This window comes from Chlorocebus sabaeus, chromosome 6, assembly GCF_047675955.1.
Source record: "Chlorocebus sabaeus isolate Y175 chromosome 6, mChlSab1.0.hap1, whole genome shotgun sequence".
NCBI classification, from domain to species: Eukaryota; Metazoa; Chordata; class Mammalia; order Primates; family Cercopithecidae; genus Chlorocebus; species Chlorocebus sabaeus.
Window position 1 is genome coordinate 12,474,761 of NC_132909.1, and position 19,791 is coordinate 12,494,551.

The 19,791-nt window shown below is 52.3% G+C and overlaps 1 protein-coding gene across 4 annotated transcripts in view; it reads left to right on the forward strand.

Moving 5' to 3' along the window:
• PPP1R13L (protein phosphatase 1 regulatory subunit 13 like) overlaps positions 1–18,496 on the forward strand; it is a 25,352-nt gene extending 6,856 nt beyond the window's left edge. For all 4 annotated transcript variants that reach the window (XM_037991829.2, XM_037991831.2, XM_037991826.2 and 1 more), the window contains 12 exons: positions 628–703; positions 819–961; positions 1,757–2,273; positions 2,357–2,455; positions 2,534–2,625; positions 2,890–3,340; positions 6,101–6,561; positions 11,267–11,398; positions 11,490–11,623; positions 11,719–11,885; positions 14,436–14,635; positions 17,908–18,496. In XM_037991829.2, coding sequence (XP_037847757.2) covers positions 649–703; positions 819–961; positions 1,757–2,273; positions 2,357–2,455; positions 2,534–2,625; positions 2,890–3,340; positions 6,101–6,561; positions 11,267–11,398; positions 11,490–11,623; positions 11,719–11,885; positions 14,436–14,635; positions 17,908–17,946 — 2,490 coding nt within the window. In that variant the 5' untranslated portion in view covers positions 628–648 and the 3' untranslated portion in view covers positions 17,947–18,496. The remainder of the gene's footprint in view (positions 1–627; positions 704–818; positions 962–1,756; positions 2,274–2,356; positions 2,456–2,533; positions 2,626–2,889; positions 3,341–6,100; positions 6,562–11,266; positions 11,399–11,489; positions 11,624–11,718; positions 11,886–14,435; positions 14,636–17,907) is intronic.
• The last annotated feature ends 1,295 nt before the right edge of the window (positions 18,497–19,791 follow it).

Here is a 19,791-nt window from a genome sequence, read left to right on the forward strand (position 1 = left end):
TTATTATTATTAAAACAAAAACAAAAAACAAACAAACAAAAAAACAAAAAAACAGGATCTAGCACGGTGTGTTCTGGTCTCTCGTAAACATTCACTAATTCATAGTTATTTCATCCTGTTTACCGGCACATTGCAGGTGATCAATAGATAATTGTTCAAGGAGTGATTCAGGTCTTCTTAGGACTGAGATAAAGAGATGGACACAGTCGGGCGCGGTGACTCACGCCTGTAATCCCAGAACTACAAAAATTAGCCGGGCGTAATGGCATGCGCTTGTAGCCCCAGCTAGGCAAGAGAATCGCTTGAACCCGGGAGGTGGAGGTTGCAGTGAGCCGAGATCGCGTCATTGCACTCCAGCCTGGGCGACAGAGCGAGACTCCGTCTTAAAAAAAAAGACAGAAAGTGAATTATCCGGAGCCTTTAGACTGGGTTTGGACTTCTCCGTGGCTCATGGACTTGGCTTTGGAGGAGTTGGCATTTCCCAGCTGGGGAGGTGAAAGGGTAAAGGGCTTCCGGGGGAAGGAACTGAGTTAAGGCGTTGTCCGGCTCCTGACGGCCCCTGGCTCCCTGAGGGCGGAGTCTAGAGGGGCGGGGTCTTAGCCGGCTCCCTCCCTCCCCACCATGCAGGCGCCCGCTCCGGCCGGCACCATGGACAGCGAGGCATTCCAGAGCGCGCGGGACTTTCTGGACATGAACTTCCAGTGTGAGCTGGAGTGGGAGGGGGGCTGGCGGGGCGGGGTCCTCGGCAGCGGGCGGGGGGGTGCTGAGGCCGGCCCCTTCCAGGAGGCCTGGTCCTTACCTCCACTCCGCCTCCCCAGCGCTGGCCATGAAACACATGGATCTGAAGCAGATGGAGCTGGACACGGCGGCGGCCAAGGTGGATGAACTGACCAAGCAGCTGGAGTCGCTGTGGTCAGACTCTCCCGCGCCTCCTGGCCCGCAGGCCGGACCCCCTTCTAGGGTAAGCCTGGTTCCCGCCTTGACCTCTAAAGCCAGCTTCTCTCCAGACCCCAGACCAGAGGCCTGGATTTCAGGCAAGATTGTCCCATATAGTTATGCAGGTTGTGGGCTCTTCAAGGGAACTTGAAAAAAGGGGACCAGGCCAGGCGCGATGGCTCAGGCCTGGAATCCCAACACTTTGGAAGGCCGAGGCGAGAGAATTGCTTGAGCCTAAGAGTTCGAGACCAGCCTCTACAAATAATTTTTTAAAAATCTGGCCGGGCACGGTGGCTCACGCCTGTAATCTCAGCACTTTGGGAGGCAGGCAGATCACTTGAGGTCAGGAGTTCAAGACCAACCTGGCTAACACGGCGAAACCCTGTTTCTACTAAAAATACAAAAGTTAGCCTGGTGTGGTGGTGCATGCCTGTAATCCCAGCTACTCAAGAGGCTGAGGTGGGAGGATCACACTAAGTCAGGGAGGTCGTGGCTGCAGTGAGCCAAGGAAAGAAAAAAGAGAGAGAGAGAGAGAAAAGAAAAGAAAAGAAAGAGGGGACCAGTGGAGGTGGACATGTAACGGGACCATCGGAAGGAAAGACGTTTACCTAAGCGGCATAAAGGCGACATAGCGTAATGGGCTAGCCACGGCTGTCTCCCCACCACTCCTCACCTGGGCTCTCTGTGCCTGAATTTCCATCGTCGGTCGGCCTCCTCTGGGTTGACCTCCAGTGATCTCTCCTGACACCCCCTCACACACACCAACCCTTCCACTAATGTCTTCTTTGATCCGTCCCTCAATGTTCTGGCCTCCCCACAGCCGCCCCGGTACAGCTCCAGCTCGATCCCTGAGCCCTTCGGCAGCCGAGGGTCCCCCCGGAAGGCGGCCACCGACGGCGCAGACACCCCATTCGGGCGATCAGAGAGTGCCCCAACCCTACACCCCTACAGCCCGCTGTCCCCCAAAGGCCGGCCGTCGTCACCACGCACCCCGCTCTACCTGCAGCCGGACGCCTACGGCAGCTTGGACCGCGCGCCCTCGCCCAGACCCCGCGCCTTCGATGGCGCAGGCAGCTCCCTTGGCCGTGCGCCCTCCCCGCGGCCCGGGCCAGGCCCGCTACGCCAGCAGGGTCCTCCCACGCCTTTCGACTTCCTGGGCCGCGCAGCCTCCCCCCGCGGCAGCCCCCTGGCGGAGGGGCCCCAGGCCTTCTTCCCAGAGCGCGGGCCTTCACCGCGTCCCCCTGCCACTGCCTACGACGCACCGGCGGCGTCTGCCTTCGGGAGCTCCCTGCTGGGCTCGGGCGGTAGCGCCTTCGCCCCGCCTCTGCGCGCGCAAGGTGAACCCGGGGGCCCGAAGCGGGAGGAGGGATCCGGGACTCACCACCCCTCCATCTCATCCTCACTGGAAACTTCTCCCCAGACGACCTGACACTGCGCCGGCGGCCCCCGAAAGCCTGGAACGAGTCTGACCTGGACGTGGCGTACGAGAAGAAGCCTTCGCAGACAGCGAGCTATGAACGTGAGTGGTGGAGGCCCGGTGAGTGGACGACCTAGAGGAGAGGCAGCCCCCCAGACCCTGACGATTCTCGCTCCATAGGCCTGGATGTCTTCGCCCGGCCTGCCTCGCCGAGCCTGCAGTTGTTGCCTTGGAGGGAGAGCAGCCTGGATGGACTGGGGGGCACCGGCAAGGTGAGGAGGCAACGCCTGGGGAGGAGAGGCTGGGGAAGGTCGAGGAGCCGGGTCGGGGAGCGGGGTCACGGCCAGTCTCTCCCTGATGGCTGCAATCTGGGTCTCCGCGCCCTTTCCCATGCTCTCCCTTCACTGCGCCAGGTTTCTGCCCCTTCCTCACCCTTTCTTCTCCCTCACTCCCAGGGCTTCCCTCACCTCCTCTCCCTACCTCCCCTCCACCTTCCCTCTCTCAACCGATCCCCTTCTCCCTGCCCTCTTCCCCAGGACAACCTCACCAGCGCCACCCTGCCGCGCAATTACAAAGTCTCTCCTCTGGCCAGCGACCGGCGTTCCGACGCGGGCAGCTACCGCCGCTCGCTGGGCTCCGCGGGGCCGTCAGGCACTTTGCCTCGCAGCTGGCAGCCCGTCAGCCGCATCCCCATGCCCCCCTCCAGCCCCCAGCCCCGCGGGGCCCCGCGCCAGCGTCCCATCCCCCTCAGCATGATCTTCAAGCTGCAGAATGCCTTCTGGGAGCACGGGGCCAGCCGCGCCATGCTCCCTGGTTCCCCCCTCTTCACCAGAGCACCCCTGCCTAAGCTGCCTCCCCAGCCCCAGCCACAACCACAGCCCCAGCCACAACCACAGCCCCAGCTGCCCCCACAGCCCCAGCCACAGCCCCAACCCCCTACCCCAGCCCCCCAGCCTCCCCAACAGACATGGCCCCCTGTGAACGAAGGTGAGTCAGCAATGAGGGCCCTAGAGGACTGGGTGAAGGGAGAACAAATTGTCAGGGGGACCAGACCAGCCCTGGGGAGGTGGGGAGATCACAACCAAATGCCCCTTTACAAGCACTGTCCCTGCAGAGAGCTAGGCCAGGTGAGCTTGGGAATTTGGGTAGGAGTCAGGGACAGCGCAAAGGTTAAGTGTGGACCCTGAAGCCAGACTGCCTGGTTCCACACTGTGTGACCTTAGGCAAGTCACTTAACCTCTCTGGGCCTCAATTTTCTTAAGTGTAAAAGGCAAATAATGGGCCGGGCGCAGTGGCTCACACTTGTAATCCCAGCACTTAGGGAAGCCAAGGCGGGTGGATCACAAAGTCAGAAGTTTGAGACCAGCCTGGCCAATATGATGAAACCCCATTTCTACTAAAAATACAAAAATTATCTGGGTGTGGCCGGGCGCGGTGGCTCAAGCCTGTAATCCCAGTACCTTGGGAGGCCGAGATGGGCGGATCACGAGGTCAGGAGATCGAGACCATCCTGGCTAACACGGTGAAACCCCGTCTCTACTAAAAAATACAAAAAACTAGCCGGACGAAGTGGCGGGTGCCTGTAGTCCCAGCTACTCGGGAGGCTGAGGCAGGAGAATGGCTCAACCCGGGAGGCGGAGCTTGCAGTGAGCTGAGATCCGGCCACTGCACTCCAGCCTGGGTGACAGAGCGAGACTCTGTCTCAAAAAAAAAAAAAAAAAAAAAAAAAATTATCTGGGTGTGGTGGCAGGTGCCTGTAGTCCCAGCTACTCAGGAGGCTGAGGCAGTAGAATCACTTGGGAGGTGGAGGTTGCAGTGAGCTGAGATTGCGCCACTGCACTCCAGCCTGGGTGACAGAGCGAGATTCTGTCTCAAAAAAAAAAAAAAAAAAGGCAAATAGTGGTAGAATCTATCTTATTGACATATGTTATTAAATTCATATAAAGTCCTTAAAACAGCACCTGATGGGCCAGGTGCAGTTGCTCACACCTATAATCCCAACACTTTGGGAGGCCGAAGTAGGCAGATCACTTGAGGTCAGGAGTTCGAGACTAGCCTGGCCAACATGACGAAATCCCATCTCTATCAAAAATACAAAAGAAGGCTGGGCGCGGTGGCTCGGGCCTGTAATCCCAGCACTTTGGGAGGCCGAGGTGGGCGGATCACAAAGTCAGGAGATCAAGACCATCCTGGCAAACCCGGTGAAACCCTGTCTCTACTAAAAAATACAAAAAAAAAAAAAAAAAAAAAAAAAAAAGCTCAGGCATGCTGGCTCACACCTGTAATCCCAGCACTTTGGGAGACCGAGGCGGGCGGATCACAAGATCAGGAGATCAAGACCATCCTGGCTAACACTGCTGACTTGCTGTGTGACTGAGGATAAATTACTTGTCTGAACCTCTGTTTCTCATCTGTGAAGAGAGATTAATAGTATCTACCCTATAGAATTGTGATGGGGATTCAATGAAATAATGTGTATGTGTGTGTGGTTTTTTTTTTTTTTTTGAGATGGCGTTTCACTCTTGTTGCCCAGGCTGGAGTGCAATGGTGAGATTTCAGCTCACTGCAACCTCCACCTCCCAGGTTCAAGTGATTCTCCTGCCTCAGCTTCCCAAGTAGCTGGGATTATAGGCATGCACCACCACACCCAACTAATTTTTTGTATTTTTAGTAGCGACGAGGTTTTGCCATGTTGGCCAGGCTGGACTCAAATCCCTGACCTCAGGTGATCTGCCCACCTCGGCCTCCTAAAGTGCTGGGATTACAGGCATGAGCTACCACACCCAGACGTGTGTGTGTGTATGTGTGTGTGTATTATTTATATGTATATACATACTATATATAAATATATATACATTATATACATAATGTTGTGTGTGTGTGTGTGTGTGTATAGAGAGAGAGAGATGGAATCTCACTCTGTCACCCAGGTTGGAGTGCAGTGGTGCAATCTCAGCTCACTGCAACCTCCGACTCCTGGGTTCAAGTGATTCCTGTGCCTCAGCCTCCCGAGTAGCTGGAATTACAGGCAGGTGCCACCACACCCAGCAAATTTTTTTTGTTTTGTTTTGTTTTGTATTTTTAGTAGAAACAGGATTTCACCATGTTGGCCAGGCTGGTCTCAAACTCCCGACCTCAAGAGATCTGCCTGCCTTGGCCTCCCAAAGTTCTGGGATTACAGGCATGAGCCACTCCACTCAGCCAATAATGCGTATTTTTATTTCCACTTGCTTTACTGCCAGAGTGAGTAAGACAGAGAAGAAATCATTAAACACCAGGATTCTACTTCCTGCTGGAGTTTTCTGCCTGAGATCTTAGGAGAGGAAGTTCTTAGGATCTCAGAAAGTCACATCTATCATGGTTGATAGAAGTGGATTCTAGAGTCAGCCAGAACTGAGTTCAAGTCCCAGCTGCATGGCTTTGGGCAACTGACTTGTCCTCTCTGAGGCCCAGATTCCCTTTCAGTAATGTGGAGATGGCAGTCTATCTACCTCACAAGGCAGTGGTGAGATTACAGTAAGGTAGGCATGTAAAGCTCCAGGCACATACTAACTGCTCAATAAATGGGAGGCATCATAATTGTATATTATTCACAGCCCAAGGAAAGTGTAGCCCAGAGAGGGCAAGGAACTTCCCTGAGGTCACACAGAAAATCATGTGCTGGTTGTATGTCCTGGAAGTTGTGGAGAGGGAGTCTTGGCTGTCTCCTGGGGACCTGTCCTCTGATGGGGCTCTTGTTCCGGCTAGGACCCCCCAAACCCCCCACCGAGCTGGAGCCTGAGCTGGAGATAGAGGGGCTGCTGACCCCAGTGCTGGAGGCTGGCGATGTGGATGAAGGCACTGTAGCAAGGCCTCTCAGCCCCACGAGGCTGCAGCCAGCACTGCCACCGGAGGCACAGTCGGTGCCCGAGCTGGAGGAGGTGGCACGGGTGCTGGCGGAAATTCCCCGGCCCCTCAAACGCAGGGGCTCCATGGAGCAGGCCCCTGCCGTGGCCCTGCCCCCTACCCACAAGAAACAGTACCAGCAGATCATCAGCCGCCTCTTCCATCGCCATGGGGGGCCAGGGCCCGGGGGGCCGGAGCCAGAGCTGTCCACCATCACTGAGGGATCTGAGGCCAGGGCAGGGCCTCCTGCTCCTGCCCCACCAGCTCCCATTCCACCCCCGGCCCCGTCCCAGAGCAGCCCACCAGAGCAGCCACAGAGCATGGTAAGTAATACAGGAGGAAACTGGGGTATGTTTGCTACGTGGATCCAAGGGCTATAGCAAAGAGCCCCCCAAATACAGGGGCTTAGATGAGATCAAAGTTTTCTCCTCTTTTGAGTAAAAGTCCAGGAGTCTGCAGCCCAGGACTGTAGGCAGCTCACTGGAGTCAGGACACAGGCTCCATCTACCTGAGGCTCTGCCATCCATCAGGGGGGGTGAGCCTGCCCTCATGGCCCTAGATGGCTGTCACCGAGTCTGCCCTCCAGCCAGGAAGAGAGAAGAAGAGAAAGTGTGCTTTCCCCTTTCAGGCAGAACCTGGGAGTTCACACATCATTCCGCCCGCTCCCACTGGCCAGGAGCCCCATCGTAATGGGATGCTGGGAAATGTAGTCTTTAGGCATAGCTGTGTGTGAGCATATGGAGGGCCATCTGGGAGTCGTGGGTACATGGAACTGTACTCTGCTCCTTCTCTCCAATAACCTGTACCTGTGCCCTGCCCCGGGCATTCCTTCAGCAATCTCGAGTCTTGCTCCTGGACATGACTGAGTCTTGGCACAACAGTGAGTTCATTCTGGGACTGAGAAGTCTTGCCTGAATCAAAGCAGTCACCCTCTCTTCTCTCCCTCTTTGTCTCTGTGTCTCTTGTGTTTGCTCTGCTCTCTCCTCTTTTTTTTTTTTTTTTTTTTTCCAGGCAGAGTCTTGCTCCGTCACTCAGGCTGGAGTGCAGTGGCTTGATCTTGGCTCACTGCAACCTCTGCCTCCCAGGTTCAAGCCATCCTCCCACCTTAGCTTCCCAAGTAACTGGGATTATAAGCCTGTGCTACCACACCTGGCTAATTTTTGTGTTTTTAGTAAAGATGAGGTTTCACCGTGTTGGCCACCCTGGTCTCAAACTCCTGACTTCAAGTGATCCGCCTGCCTCAGCCTCTCAAAGTGCTGGGATTAGAGACATGAGCCACTGTGCCTGGCTTTGCTCTCTCTTATAAAATAGTGAGTCTCAGCCGGGTGCAGTGGCTCATGCCTGTAATCCCAGCACTTTGGGAGGCTGAGGTGGGCGGATCATGAGGTCAGAGGTTCGAGTCCAGCCTGACTAACATGGTGAAACCCTGTCTCTAGTAAAAAAATACAAAAATTAGCCAGGAGTGGTGGCGCTCGCCTGTAATCCCAGCTACTCAGGAGGGTGAGGCAGGAGAATCACTTAAACCCAGAGGCGGAGGTTGTAATAAGCCGAGATCGCTCCACTGCACTCCAGCCTGGGTGACACAGCAAGACTCCATCTCTAAATAAATAAATAAACAAAAAGTGAGTCTCAGCTGAGTGCGGGACTCCACCTCTTGGGTTAAAGCGATTCTCCTGTGTCAGTCTCCCAAGTAGCTGGGATTACAGGCATATGCTACCACGCCCGGCTAATTTTTGTATTTTTGGTAGAGATGGGGTTTCACCATGTTGGCTTGAACTCCTGACCTCAAGTGATCTGCCTGCCCTGGCTTCCCAAAGTGCTGGGATTACAGGCGTGAGCCACCACACCCAGCCAAGATGAAATACATTAACGTAGTGGTTAGCATAATACCTGGCACATAACTGTTAACTGCTCTTACTGCTGTCACCATTGGACCAGGGGATGGTCTCCTGCTGATCTCGGTCCCTGCATGCTGACTGGGAAGAGGGTTTAAGCTACATGAAATAGACCTGAATAATCCGTGTGGGTAAACAGAGGGAAGAGATAACTTCTCAGAGAAGTAGGGGTCAGGTGGACACCCCAAAATGCCTATTCCCAGGCCCTCCTGAGAGTAAAGGCAAGGAACCTTGAGGCTGAGGATTTTGAAATCAAGAGGGGAAGAATAACAGCATGTTGAAATGGTTGAGCATCCCATTGTAGAATCACAAAGTCCTGGCCACAGAGAAACGTAAAAAGTCATAGAATGTAAGAATCAAACGCTAGTGTCACCATCTTGGAATAGTAACATTTTAGAGCCCTACAGCATTTAAAGGATTGGACTGGATCTTAGAATTATAATGTTAGGCCAGGCACGGTGGCTCACGCCTGTAATCCCAGCACTTTGGGAGGCCAAGGCTGGTGGATCACTTGAGGTCAGGAGTTTAAGACCAGCCTGGCCAACATGGTGAAATCCCGTCTCTACCAAAAATACAAAAATTAGCCGAGCCTGGTGGTGCATGTCTGTAATCCCAGCTACTCGGGAGGCTCAGGCAGGAGAATTGCTTCAACCTGGGAGGCAGAGACTGCAATGAGCCGAGATCACGCCGCTGCACTCCAGCCTGGGCAACAGAGAGAAACTCTGTCTCAAAATAAAATAAAAGGAATCTCTTCTTTAAAAAAAAAAAAAAAAAAAATTATAAAGTTAGTATCATGGACTGATTATTACCGATTCTTGAAGTCACCAAATCTGACAATTAAAGATACTCATATTTTGAATTATAAAATCACAAATTCATGCACTGATATGTTGTAATAGAGGGTTATTATTATTATTATTGAGACAGAGTCTCACTCTTTTGCCCAGGCTGGAGTGCAGTGGCAAGATCATGGCTCACTGCAGCCTCCACCTACTGGACTCAATCGATCCTCAGGCCTCAGCCTCCCCCGTGGCTGGGACTACAGGCATGCACCACCATTCCCGGATAATGTTTAACATTTTTTGTACAGACAGTTCTCACTATGTTGTCCAGGCTGGTCTCAAACCAGGCATAAGCCACTGTGCCCAGGTGAGATTTATATTTTAAATTAACACTTTCCACTATAAAGAAATACAACAACACCATAGAGAGCTTGGGGAAAATAAATAAAAATAGAAGAAGGAGGACAAAATCACACCACTCACAGAGAACCATCATTAACATTTTGAATATTTCCTTCCAGTCTTTTTTTTTTTTTTTTGAGATGGAGTCTCACTCTGTCACCCAAGCTGGAGTGCAGCAGCACCATCTCAGCTCACTACAACTCTGCCTCTTGGGTTCAAGTGATTCTCATGCCACGGCCTGAATAGCTGGGATTACAGGCATGTGCCACCATGCCCAGCTAATTTTTGTATTTTTAGTAGAGACGGGGTTTCACCATGTTGGCTGGGCTGATCTTGAACTCCTGCCTGACCTCAGGTGATCCACTCTCCTCAGCCTCCCAAAGTGCTGGGATTACACACATGGGCCATCACACCCAGGCATTTCCTTCTAGTCTTTTAAAATGAAATTCTAGGCCAGGCATGGTGGCTCACACCTGTAATCCCAGCACCTTGGGAGGCCAAGGTGGGTGGATCACGAGGTCAGGAGATCAAGACCATCCTGGTTAACACGGTGAAACCCCATCTCTACTAAAAATACGAAATAGCCAAGCGTGGTGGCGGGCACCTGTAGTCCCAGCTACTTGGGAGGCTGAGGCAGGAGAATGGCATGAACCTGGGAGGCGGAGCTTGCTGTGAACGAAGATCGCGCCACTACACTCCAGCCTGGGCGACAGAGTGAGACTCTATCTCCAAAAAAATAAAAATAAAAATAAAATTCGAATGGAAAATATTAAAGTTCTCAATCACAGAATCTTGGGATTGCAAAGTCCTGGCCCCTCAGCAATTTGAAATAGCACAACCTAGCATTTCTGCAATCACAACATATTGGAAAACTTGAAATAACTGAGCATCTGGGAATTTTGGTTTCCATGGCTGTTGGGATCTCTGAATTCCAGAATCTTAAAATCACTGACAGCAAAGACCAGAATCACAAATGCTACGCACTCACACACTTGGAATAAGTAAATTCATTTTTTTTCTTTTGAGACGGGGTCTCACTGTGTTGCCCAGGCTAGAGTGCAGTGGCATGATCATGACTCACTGCAGCCTCCATCTCTTCCATTCAAACAATCTTCCTGCCTCAGCTTCCCAAGTAGCTGGGACCACGGGTGTGTGCTCGCCCAGCCCAGAGTAAAGGAATCTTATAGGAAGAAAATTAAAAATAAGAAAGCACATGAGGCCGGGCGCAATGGCTCACACCTGTAATCCTAGCACTTTCGGGTGGATCACCTGAAGTCAGGAGTTCCAGACCAGCCTGGACTACATGGCAAAACCCTGTCTCTACTAAAAATATGAAAATTAGCCGGGTGTGGTGGCCCATGCCTATAATCCCAGCTACTCAGGAGGCTGAGGCAGGAGAATCGCTTGAACCTGGGGGGCGGAGGTTGCAGTGAGCTGAGATCACACCACTGCACTGCACTCCAGCCTGGGGGACAGAGCGAGACTCTGTCTCAAAAAAAAAAAAGAAAAGAAAAAAGAAAGCACGAATAATAATAAAATACTCAGATTCCAAACATCTGGAATGAACACACCTGGTAAGATTTTGTCATGTGTGCCTCTTTGCATTCATTAACAAAAGAAATGTGAGACTGTGTGTGAATTGAATAACTGGCTTCCACAATCATTGTTTTGAACTGATAGAATTACTTTGCCACCAATCCCATGGCCCCCAGCTTTCTCTCAACTTTCAAGGTCCAAGATTCTCAAATCACGGGATTCCCTGTCTATGGCAGGGAACTGGAGGCTCTAGGAGGAGATGGAAGGCACCCCAGCACCCCACCCCAAGGGAATCCCAGTCCTACCCCTGTCTAGATGGGTGCCACAGGTCCCTGGACCTCTGTTTACTACTCTGTGTCGTGGATATACTAACAATCCCTCCAAGTCGCTGACCTTTGCGCCCTGTCCCCCAGGAGACGCGCTCTGTGCTGCGGAAGGCTGGCTCCCCGCGCAAGGCCCGCCGCGCGCGCCTCAACCCTCTGGTGCTCCTCCTGGACGCGGCGCTGACCGGGGAGCTGGAGGTGGTGCAGCAGGCGGTGAAGGAGGTGAGCGCTGCTGAGCGGGAGGTGGGCGCGGCGGGGGCGGCGCAGATGCCAGCCGCGGGACTGAGACTTTCCTCTCCTCCCGTGCACTCAGATAAACGATCCGAGCCAGCCCAACGAGGAGGGCATCACTGCCCTGCACAATGCCATCTGCGGCGCCAACTACTCCATCGTGGACTTCCTCATCACCACGGGTGCCAATGTCAACTCCCCCGACAGCCACGGCTGGTGAGCCCCGACCCACGCGGTGGGCTGGGTCCCCCGTGGGCGGACGCGCAGCCTCTCATGCATCCCTCCCCGCAACCCCCCACCCCCACGTCTAGGACACCCTTGCACTGCGCAGCGTCATGCAACGACACAGTCATCTGCATGGCGCTGGTGCAGCACGGCGCTGCAATCTTCGCCACCACGCTCAGCGACGGCGCCACTGCCTTCGAGAAGTGCGACCCTTACCGCGAGGGTTATGCTGACTGCGCCACCTACCTGGCAGGTGCGAGGCAGGGCTGCTGGCGCCTGGGTACCTGGCTGGTGCGCAGGAGCGGGGAGGGGCGCAACTACCCCGTACTAGGGAGACAAAGGTGTGGGGGCTGCACCAACCACTTGGCAGGATTGCGGAGGAGGAGGAGGAGGAGGGATGGACCGCCTGCGGGGGTAGGGGACTGTGCCCTCCTAAGGGAAAAGGGGACATGGAGGCTGTGCTATGTGAGCTGGACACCTTTGGGGAGGAGAGTGGCTGTGAAGATTGGTCTGTTCACCTTTAAAGCATCTTCAGGGGTGAGGAACTGAACGTTTCAACCCTGCCATCCACCTGGCATAGGGCTCCGGGCAGGTGGGCTCTGCCACTTGTGGGAGAGGCACTGCCACACCCCTGGCAGGTGAGCAGGCTGCAGCGGCCGGAAAGGGGCTTGTAGGAAGACACGAGGCTGTACCCTATCTCTCCAGGGGGCAGGCTGCATCACCTGCTTCCCCGACAGGCGGGGCGAAGTAGGCACAGGGCTTGTGCACAGGGTCATTTCACACCTGGAGGAGCCAGTTGTATCTCGGTGCCGGCGAGGAACTTCACGGAGAGTTGGAGTGAGGCAGGTTCTAGGACTTATGGGTGAGACAGAGGGTTATATATTTGAAAGTTGAGCCTGGTCGGGCTACAGGACGTTGTAGAGACCCCCGTCTCTACAAAATATTTATTTATTAATTTTTATTATTATTTTTGAGACTGCCAGGCTGGAGTGCAGTGGCTCAATCTCGGCTCACTGCAACCTCCACCTCTTGGATTCAAGCAATTCTTCTGCCTCAGCCTCTGGAGTAGCTGGGACTACAGGTGCTCACCACCATGCCCAACTAATTTTTTGTATTTTTAGTACAGATGGGGTTTTGCCATGTTGCCCAGGCTGGTCCCAAAATCTTGAGCTCAGGCAATCTGCCCGCCTTCGCCTCCCAAAATGCTAAGATTCAGGTGTGAGCCACCACACCTGACCTCTACAAAATATTTTATTTTAATTTTTATTTATTTATTTTTTGAGACAGAGTCTTGCTCTATCACCCAAGCTAGAGTGCAATGGTGCCATAGCTCACTGCAACCTCTGCTTCCTGGGTGAAAGCAATTCTCCTGCCTCAGGCTCCTCAGTAGCTGGGATTACAGGCACGTGCCACCACATCCCGCTAACTTTTTTGCATTTTTATTTGTTTTGTATTTGTAGTAGAGATGGGGTTTTGCCATGTTGGCCAGGTTGGTCTCGAACCCCTGACCTCAGGTGATCCGCCCACCTTGGCCTCCCAAAGTGCTGTGATTATAGGTGTGAGCCACTGTACCCAGCCTACAAAATATTTAATAATAATATAAAGAATCAGGAGGAGGCTGAGGCAGGAGGATTTCTTGAATCTGGAAGTTCGAGGCTGCAGTGAGCTTGATTTCACCACTGCACTCCTGCAGCCTGGGTGGCAGAGTGAGACCTTGTCTCAATAAAAAAAAAATAAAATAAAATAAAATAAAATAAAGAAATAAAAGAAAAAAAAAAAAGAAAGAAAGAAAAGAAAGCCAGGTGCGGTGACTCGTAATCCTAGCACTTTGGGAGGCTTGAGACAGACGGATTGCCTGAGCTCAGGATTTCCAAACCAGCCTAGGCAACAGGGTGAAACCCCATCTCTACTAAAAATATTTTAAAAATTAGCCGGGTGTGGCAGCGTGCGCCTGTAGTCCCAGCTACTCGGGAGGCCGAGGCCGGAGAATCGCTGGAACCCGGAAGTGGAGGTCGCAGTGAGCCAAAATCGCGCGACTGCACTCCAGCCTGGGCGACAGAACGAGACTCTGTCTCCAAAAAGAAAAGAAAAGAAAGAAAGAGGCAGTCCATGAGCCAACTTAAAGGACGGTGTGAATCTTCCTTAGAGACTAAGCTAAGCGCCAGGGTAGGGCAAAAGACTGGACCGCTAGGGTTGACACGAGGATTCAGCAATGTACAAGAAGGAAATGGAGGGCCGGGTCAGGTAGCTCACGCCTGTAATCCCAACACTTTGGGAGGCCGAGGCAGGTGGATCACTTGAGGTCAGGAATTTGATACCAGCCTGACCAACATGGTGAAACCCCGTCTCTACTAAAGATGCAAAAATTGGCCAGGCGTGGTGGCCCACGCCTGTAATCCCAGCTACTTGGAAGGCTGAGGCGGGAGAATCGCTCGAACTCGGGAGGTGGAGGTTGCAGTGAGACCGCACCATTGCACTCCTGCCTGGGTGACAAGAGCGAAACTCCATCTCAAAAAAAGAAAAAAGAAAAAAAAAAAAAAAGGAAATGGGAGCCTCTGACCCTGCCTCGGGAGTGGGTGGCCCACTGGCATGCCTCCCCCAGTTTCCTCGAATGCTCAAAGGCGGCCAGTCCTGGCATCTGACTCCAGCTCCTGTTCCTATCCGCAGCCGTGGGCACACACAAGATTTCAGGTGGTTGCTGGGACAGGCGCCAAATTCCAGGGCCTGTCCTGGTCCCCACGTGGCCTCTGTTCTTGGACCCCCTGGGCCACGTTCTCACCTTCCCCTCCGTGGCATGTTTCAGACGTTGAGCAGAGTATGGGGCTGATGAACAGCGGGGCGGTGTACGCTCTCTGGGACTACAGCGCCGAGTTCGGGGACGAGCTGTCCTTCCGCGAGGGCGAGTCGGTCACCGTGCTGCGGAGGGATGGACCGGAGGAGACCGACTGGTGGTGGGCCGCACTGCACGGCCAGGAGGGCTACGTGCCGCGGAACTACTTCGGGGTGAGCCCAGGGGAGATGTCATGGGGACATCCCGACGGCTGGGGAAAGGGGGGATCCCACAGGAAAAAGAAGAGGTGACAGGGACAAACTGTTATGTTGGGCGAGGGAGGTCAGAAAAGCTCATTATTGCTCATGGGGAGGAGAGAAAAAGTTCATTCTATTTAATAGTAATGTCGGGGGTAAAGGTCCCTTATAGTTAGGGGAGTAGAGGAGGAAGAGCCCTTTTATTTTTAAATTTCTATTATTTATTTATTTATTTTTAAATTTTGTTTATTTATTTCTGAGACAGAGTCTCGCCCTGTCGCCCAGGCTGGAGTGCAGTGGCGCCATCTCTGCTCACTGCAACCTCTGCTTCCTGGGCTCAACCAGTTCTCCTGCCGGGGATTACAGGAGCCCACCACCACCACACCCGGCTACTTTTTGTATTTTTAGTAGAAACGGGGTTTCACCATGTTGGCCAGGCTGTTTTTGATCTCCTGACTTCAAATGATCTGCCTGCCTCGGTCTCCCAAAGTGCTGGGATTACAGGCATGAGCCACCATGCCCGGCCAATTTTTTTTTTTTTGAGACGGAGTCTTGCTCTGTCGCCCAGGCTGGAGTGCAAGGGCGCAATCTCGGCTCACTGCAAGCTCCGCCTCCTGGGTTCAAGCCATTCTCCTGCTTCAGCCTCCTGAGTAGCTGGGACTACAGGCGCCCACCACCACACCTGGCTAATTTTTTGTATTTTTAGTACAGACGGGGTTTCACCGTGTTAGCTGGGACGGTCTCGATATCCTGACCTGGTGATCCACCCACCTCCGCCTCCCAAAGTGCTAGGATTACAAGGCTTGAGTCACCGTGCCCGGCCAGCCAATTTTTATTTATTTATTTGAGATGGAGTCTTGCTTTGTCACCCAGACTGGAGTGCAGTGATAAGATGTGGGCTCACTGCAACCTCTGCCTCCCAGGCTCAAGTGATTCTCCTTCCTTGGCGTCAAGAGTGGCTGGGATGACAGGCGCGTGCCACCAAGCATGGCTAATTTGTTTTTTTTTGTTTGTTTGTTTGGGTTTTTTCTGGATTTTTAGTAGACAGGGTTTTGGCATGTTGGCCAGGTTGGTCTCGAACTCCTGACCTCAGGTGACCTGTCCGCCTCAACCTCCAAAGTCCTGGGATTGCAGGCATGATCCACCGCATCTGGCTGGAAGAGCCGTTTATAGAGCTATCAGGATGTAGGGTGCTGGCCAGTGCTGCCTTACTAGTTATTTGATTGGTTTATGCTTAATCCAATGTTTTTATTATCATCCCTGATTGTATTGGTGGAAAGGTTAAAGAATAATGCATTTTAGCCAAGGAAAGCCACGAAGAAGAATCTCATTTTAATGATGGTGGGTTGAGTTAAAGAATTGTAGATTGGCCGGGCGCGGTGGCTCAAGCCTGTAATCCCAGCACTTTGGGAGGCCGAGACGGGTGGATCACGAGGTCAGGAGATCGAGATCATCCTGGCTAACATGGTGAAACCCCATCTCTACTAAGAAATACAAAAAATTAACCGGGCGAGGTGGCGGGCGCCTGTAGTCCCAGCTACTCGGAGGCTGAGGCCGGAGAATGGCGGGAACCCGGGAGGCGGAGCTTGCAGTGAGCCGAGATCGCGCCACTGCACTCCAGCCTGGGCGACAAAGCGAGACTCCGTCTCAAAAAAAAAAAAAAAAAAAAAAAAAAGAATTGTAGATTAAGGCTGGGAGAGGGCAAAAGACTGGACCTCTAGGGCTGACATGGGGATTCAGCAATGTACAAGAAGGAAATGGAGAGCTGGGCCAGGTGGCTCACACCTGTAATCCCAGCACTTTGGGAGTCCGAGGCGGGCGGATCTCCTGAAGTCAGGAGTTTGAGACCAGCCTGACCAACATGGTGAAACTCCATCTCTACTAAACACACACACACACACACACAAAATTAGCTGGGTGTGGTGGTGGGCACCTGTAATCCCAACTAATCAGGAGGCTGACGCAGTGAGCCCTGATGGTGCCACTGCAGTCCAGCCTGGGTGACAGAGTGAGATTGTGTCTTAAAATATATATAATTATATGTATTTATAAAAATTTTATAAAAATATTTTTATAAAAATATATATTATATATAAATATATATTTATATATATAACAGGTGGAGAGGAAGCTTTTATTACACTGCACTGGGCAGAATGAGGAAAAATCCATTAACAAAATTATAGTATAACTGAGGAAAATTGTCTATTAGGATTAGGGGAGAAGACAAGGAAGATTCTGTTACATTCCTGAGAGGAGAGATTTATTTATTTATTTATTTATTTATTTATTTATTTATTTATTTATTTGTGTGTGTGTGTGTGTGTGTGTGTTTTGTTTTTTGAGACACAGCCTCGGCCCTGTCACCCAGGCTGGAGTGCAGTGGTGTGATCTTGTCTCACTGCAACCTCCGCCTCCTGGATTCAAGTGATTCTCCTGCCTCAGCCTCCTGAGTAGCTAGGATTACAGGCATGCACCACCACGCCCAGCTAATTTTTTGTATTTTTAGTAGAGACGGGGTTTCTCCATGTTGCCCAGGCTTGTCTTGAACTCCTGAGCTCAGGTCATCCACCCACCTCGGCCTCCCAAAGTGCTGGGATTACAGGCGTGAGCCACCGTGCCTGGCCCTGAGAGGGGAGATTTTTTTTTGTTGTTTGTTTTTTTTGAGACGGAGTTTCGCTCTGTCGCCCAGGCTGGAGTGCATTGGCCGGATCTTGGCTCACTGCAAGTTCCACCTCCCGGGTTTACGCCATTCTCTTGCCTCAGCCTCCTGAGTAGCTGGGACTACAGGCGCCCGCCTCTTTGTCCGGCTAGTTTTTTTGTATTTTTTTAGTGGAGACGGGGTTTCACCGTGTTAGCCAGGATGGTCTCGATCTCCTGACCTCGTGATCCGCCCATCTCGGCCTCCCAAAGTGCTGGGATTACAGGCTTGAGCCACCGCGCCTGGCCAAGACTTTTTTAAATATGGAAGTGGGACCCAAAAAGACAGCCAAGGTGTTAGAGAGAGGTGGGCTTCTCCTTGTGGCAGTTAGGAGAGACTGGAAATATTCCATTTCATCAGTGGAGGCTCTGATTGGAAGCTTCCGTCTGGCTCTTGGAGGTGACACAGAACTTGGATTCTGGAGCAGTTTGGGAGGTGCTGAGAGGTTCCCTTAGGAAGGGGTGGGAGGATGGAGACAGGCAGCGGATTTGCGTGTGGGATGAGGAGGTGGGAGCTCCTGATGTCTGAAGATCCTGTCTCTCCCCAGCTCTTCCCCAGGGTGAAACCTCAAAGGAGTAAAGTCTAGCAGGATAGAAGGAGGTTTCTGAGGCCGACAGAAACAAGCAATCCTGCCTTCCCTGAAGACCACCCCCTGTTTTTTGCTGCCTTTATCTGCACCCCTCACCCTGCTGGTGGTGGTCCTCGCCACCGGTTCTCTGTTCTCCTGGAAGTTCAGGGGAGAAGGAGGACCCCAGCCTTAAGTTTAGGAATCTGCCTTAGCCTTGGGAGGTCTGGGAGGGGCTGGAAATCACTGGGGAGAGGAAACCACTTCCTTTTGCCAAATCAGATCCCGTCCAAAGTGCCTCCCATGCCTACTGCCACCATCACATCCCCCAGCAAGCCACCCACCTGCCCAGCAGAGCCTGGGATGGGCGACCACACCACTGGATATTTCTGGGGGTCACCACTGACTCCATCTCTCCCAGCAGTCTTGGGGTCTGGGTGAGAAACACTGGTCTCTACCAGGATCCCTGCCCCTCCTCTCCCCAATTAAGTGCCTTCACACAGCACTGGTTTAATGTTTATAAACAAAATAGGGAAACTTTCCTTATAAATAAAAGTAGTTTGCACAGAAATTGACTTTCTTTTCTTTTGGTTCTGTTTTGACTCAATACGTGCTCATCATTGTGGTTAGGATTTTTGGCAAAGCAGTATGAAAGTAGCCCTTTCTTCTTCTTCTTTTTTTTTTTTGATCTCGCTCTGTTGCCCATGCTGGGATACAATAGTGCGATCTCAGCTCACTGCAACCTCTGCCTCCTGAGTTCAAGCAATTCTCCTGCCTCAGCCTCCCGAGTAGCTGGGATTACAGGCATCCGCCACCACACCTGGCTAATTTTTGTATTTTTAGGAGAGACGGAGTTTCACCATGTTGGCCAGGCTGGTCTCAAACTCTTGACCTCAGATGATCCACACACCTCGGCCTTCCAAAGTGCTGGGATTATAGGCCATTAGCCACCGTGCCCAGCCTGAAAGTAGCCCTTTCTAAGGGATTCTTTTCACACAAGTCCAATCCTTTGTTTTATGTTTTGGATTCTTCTTTTGTGTCCTTTAGTTTCAAATATATGCCTGATAATTCTATCACCTGAAGTTTGGAGGCAGCTAATCCTACAGTTTGTTGTGTTTGCTGGTTCTCACTCATGGTGGGATGTTTCCTTGTGTGTTGAAATTGTAGGTTGAGAGGCCGGGCATGGTGGCTCACGCCTGTAATCTCAGCACTTTGGGAGGTCAAGGCGGGTGGATTGCTGGAGGCCAGGAGTTTGAAACCAGCCTGGCCAACATGGTGAAACCTCATCTCTACTAAAAAACACAAAAATTAGCCTGGTGGGCACCTGTAGTCCCAGCTACTTGGGAGGCTGAGGCAGGAGAATTGCTTAAACCCAGGAGGCGGAAGTTGCGGTGAGCTGAGATCGCGCCATTATACTCCAGCCTGGGTAACAAGAGCAAAACTCCCTCTCAAACATACAAACAAACAACCAAAAATCTCTGCCAGCTTGGACAACATAGGGAGACCCTGTCTCTATCAAAAATAAAAAAATTAAGCCGGGTGCATGGCTCATGTCTGTAATCCCAGCACTTTGGGAGGCTGAGCAGATGGATCACCTGAGGTCAGGAATTCGAGACCAGCCTGACCAATATGGTGAAATCCCGTCTCTACTAAAAATACAAAAATTAGCCTGGCGTGGTGGTGTGCACCTGTAACCCCAGCTACTTGGGAGGCTGAGAAAGGAGAATCACTTCAACCCGGGAGGTGGAGGTTGCAGTAAACCAAGATCACGCTACTGCACTCCAGCCTGGGCGACAGAGCAAGACTCTGTCTAAAAAAAAAATTGCCGGGTGTGGTGGCTCACGCCTGTAACCCCAGCACTTTGGG